Genomic DNA, 4,396 nt, shown 5'->3' on the forward strand with positions numbered 1-4,396 from the left:
ACACGCGAACAGTCAACGAGCACGATAAGAAATTACACCTCCAGCACTGCCCCCGCAATTTAAGTTACTAAGCATTGCAACAGGATGTCGAAACATACTGAGAGACCAATGGCATAATCCGGCAAAAGAAAAATGTAGTTTAGTTCCCCACCCCCACTCCCCAAATAACGGTTGGAAGGGGACATTACTTTTCAACCATGTAACACAGTACTACACCTCATAAACGTGAGCACCGACCAGAATGAACACATTAAATTTCATTCATGAAAAGTTACTCTAATACAGGTGAATAAATCTCTCATTTCCAGAGCTTTTTTATGAGTACCACTACAAAGAAACCGGACAGGACCTGAAATCCTTACGCACTATGTAAACTGAATAAGTAGTTTCATCACAGAGGTGAACAGGTGCTGGACAATACAAAACAACAAAACTTGGGTTCCTGCTACTGGAGTAACTCGTCCAGGTTCCTATTTTCCGCCTACAGAGGTAAATGGGTCACAGAACTAGGTTATTATTAGACTCCTCCAATCAGAAGACATAGGCGGAGTCAACTGGGTAACAGGCCTGTTCTGTCCCCGCCTATCGACACCGCCCACCGTACCAGCCCACAAAGTGGGCGGAGCCTATTCAGTAGACAGGGGGCCGAAGAATCACGTGTTAGCTGGCACAGGCGGCAGTAGCTAGCGTGTCCTCGTGATATGTCTGTGGGCAGCCAAGGGTATCCGTTCCCAGCGCCGCCTGGAATGGAAGCCGTGCATTTCAGCGGTGAAACCCTTGTTCACCACCACCAGGTCTCACATCCATCGTTAGAACCACACATCAAGCGGCCAATGAACGCCTTCATGGTTTGGTCACGGATCCAGAGGCGCAAGATAGCTGTAGACAATCCTAAAATGCACAATTCCGAAATCTCGAAAAGATTAGGAGCCGAATGGAAGCTGCTGACGGAGATGCAGAAGCGGCCGTTTATAGACGAGGCGAAGAGGTTGCGGGCCGTCCACATGAAGGAGCACCCTGACTACAAGTACCGGCCAAGGAGGAAGCCAAAACTGCCTCTCCAGCAGCAGGGACAACTCGGCGGTTGCAGCAAAACAACGCCGGGGGTTGGCGTGGGTGGCGCGGTAGCAGCGACTCCTCCAGTAAGCACCGCATTCCCTAGTTTCCCGTTGCCACCATACTTTGCAGCCCCGACAGTTCCCCCTCATTCACTAGATCTAGGGCCTTACCATCCTCTACCGTCTTACTTTGGGTCCGCTTTCGATGCTGTCCATATATCTAAACTGGTAAGTCAAGCGGCCGCTGCGGAACCCCCGACGCCCGCCACTAGTAAGAACGCTAGCGTCTCGGCAGCCGTCGTCAACCCCTTCTACTCATCCCTGTACTCTGCGAGCATTCCTGGGTTGGCTCATCCGACGTCTGGTCAGACTAAAGCGTTCCAGCCTCACCCACAGCCCCTCAGTGCTCTGTTCCAGCCGCCTCCACCGCCTCTACTTTTAAGTGGCTCCACGACGTCGGGACAGCGAAGTCCTGGATCGAGCCCCGAGAACAGCAGCGCAACGCCCGCACTAGATCTGGAACACCTTAGGAGGCCGGTGTCAGTGATTTTCTAGTCGCACTGGGAAACTGAGTGACTGGACTCCTACGTCAGGAATGCCAACCTTAAGACGAGCAGTGTCAGTGAAATACACCCTTGACGTCGACAACAGTAAGTTGCTTGCAGATCGGAATTAGGCTTCAAAACCATTATTCAGAATGTAGGCTTGTTACCCATGCATGTAAAGATCTTTTAATTAATAATGGACATACCTCCAACTATAGTTGAGGTCAAGAGTATGTGGACCTATACATCCACTCCCCCATACGTCTTAGTAAAGCAGTGCTTAATTAGTTAAGTAACACGATGGACATGCAGAAGGAGCTGTCAATTTTAGTCTCCTAAAAGTTACCAAAGTTATTCTGTAAACTGTTATTTAATACTGAGATCGACAGCCAACACATTGCTGCATCCAGCTGTGGAAGAGGCGTACGGTCATGAACATGAAATGAAGGCAAATCGAGTTATGCTAGTGTAAAAATATTTGGACATTGCCGTGCCACTTTTCTATGTTACGTTTTATAGATTATCTGTAAAATGTGGTACTATTGATCATATGGGTTAATATCTTCAATATTAAGGGGCCCATACACGTACGAGCCTGGCTCGCAAGTCCGACATTGCTCGGGTTCCAATGAGCCAGACTCGTCCGTATGTGGGTCGCAAAGTTGGAAGTCAGCTCATGCGTTTGTGGTTAAATTAATCCGAGCCCGGCTCCCGAGTCAAGCTCGCCGAGCCAGACTCATACGTGTATGGGCCCCTTGACATAGGTTAATTTATATTTCGAATTCGAATGAAAAGTTTTAGGTTAACCATCTGCAATTTTCTCTACGAAGTTTTTCTTTCTGTGGTGATAATTTCCGTACTATTTTTTATGGTTGTGAATATGTTTTATGTAATTCTAAACTTGCTGTCACTATAAAGGCATTCCCGTTAAGTATAATTATTTATTTCATGGTTCGCCATTATGACACTGATTCAAATAGTAGATATTTTACGTTTCTGACAAGTCGTTAAAAGTGATGCCAAACGCGGTTTAATACCAATCATTGCACATCCTACTCGAAACACGAGAATGAAACAATTAGATGAGTCTATAACAGATATCTGCTATTTAATCCAGTCAAGAGGTGTGGTCCTATTTACTGCCTTCTTCATTACTTTACAGCGCTAGGTGTAGCGAGCAAATCAACTTAGCAGTGGTCTTTATGTGCTTGAAACTGTAGGACTGCAAACGCTGCCACTTGTTTTGCAGCTCCTCCCCGTACAGAGAAAAGAATGGATACTGTCAACACGTATAACCTTCCAACTCCATGTTTGCAATGTGAGGTTGTTTCCATGCAGAATATATTGTACTGAGCATAAAGAACTATATTATTGTTATTCAACAACACTGTATCTAAACTATACGGTGTCAGTAGGATGACTAATGACTATGAAGCTATTTATGGAGTTAGAATAGGCAGAGAAAATCGAGGTCCTCAGGAAATACCTGCACCAGAAGTCCTACAAACCTGGCAACGAACTCAGGTCGCAGTGGTAGAAAGCAGGCTTCTGATTGCCTGATTTATGGTGCGGCCTAATATTACAAACAGTAATATGTTTTAATAAATAGCTGTACCTAGATCATATTCTAGCGTAGGCCTATACTGGAAAACATAAGGCCTAAATGCGTTATTTCAAATGCAGTGACAAACTTCCCGTCTCACAGGAATCCCAGTTGAGATGGCTGGAGGCCCCGATTGCAAATGGGCCTATACGGTACCGCGTTTTGAAATTCTAGCTTTTAGATATTTTGTTTATAGGCCTAGGCCGGAAATTAGATTTTAGTAAATAATTTGAGATCCCCTAAAAGTACAGGCATAGATATATAGATCTTCCGACAGCTGCAGGAGAGCAATGGGTCTTGGTGCCTGCTCAGCTCAGGGATAAGTAGGCCCTAATTTAATTTTTGCTATAATTATGGATGTGGCGTTTGTTGTGGCAGATGATGACCTACGCATCGGACAAAACCAGCTCCATTCTGTAGGCCTACAGTGAGGATGCACGAAGGTTCATGAGTACCAGACAGTCTTGGCATCGAGCCAGTTGCCCATTTGAAAATCTGAAACCTTATAATTACTTTACAATTTTTATTATGTGTATTGTCAGAGTAGATATGAAGCCTTCGTCTATTCTATTAAGCGTTTTCTGTTCACAAATCTGTTATGGAAAAGCTGATAAATTTGTTAAAAGTTCGTCATATTTTCCTTATTGTATGACTAAAATGAAAATCAAATTATGTTACAGCAGCACGAAAGGCAATATAAAATTTTACGGATGTTCATGCTTTGGAAACCTATTAATAATTTAAAATATTATTTTCGTGACAACACAGAATAATTGTATGACAAAGCAGTTCAGAGGAGGCCACGTCATAGCTCAAGCGGTTAGTCGCTGCCTTCACACCGCAGTGGCTCGAGTTCGATCCCGGGTCTGGTCAAGTGGGATTTGGGGTGGACAGTGTGGCGCTGGGGCGGGTTTTCTCAGAGTACTTCGGTTTCCCCTGCCAATCTTCATTCCACCAAATTCTTCATCATAATCACGGGGGGCAGGCTACAATAGGTCAATCAGTGGCCGCCTTGCGGAGTGGACCCAGCTGGACTCCACGCCCCACTAAGAGAATTAAAAGAAAAGCAGTTCACAGACTTTTTATTCTGTGTGTGTATCAGTGCCATGTGCCAGTCACGGTAGCCGAGCGGTCTAAGGCCTGCACTGTCTTCGCTCGCTCGGAAGCCGGGATCGTGGGTTTGAATCCCA

The 4,396-nt window shown here is 45.4% G+C and overlaps 1 protein-coding gene across 1 annotated transcript; it reads left to right on the forward strand.

Annotated features, from left to right (window-relative positions):
- Positions 1 to 586: 586 nt before the first annotated feature.
- LOC111863140 (SOX domain-containing protein dichaete) lies at positions 587 to 2,295 on the forward strand. Its single transcript, XM_023849186.2, has one exon. It carries the CDS (start codon positions 702 to 704, stop codon positions 1,611 to 1,613), a length of 912 nt encoding a protein of 303 aa, XP_023704954.2. The 5' UTR covers positions 587 to 701; the 3' UTR covers positions 1,614 to 2,295.
- Positions 2,296 to 4,396: the final 2,101 nt, after the last annotated feature.

Source organism: Cryptotermes secundus, unplaced genomic scaffold, assembly GCF_002891405.2.
Source record: "Cryptotermes secundus unplaced genomic scaffold, Csec_1.0 scaffold6, whole genome shotgun sequence".
Lineage (NCBI taxonomy): Eukaryota > Metazoa > Arthropoda > Insecta > Blattodea > Kalotermitidae > Cryptotermes > Cryptotermes secundus.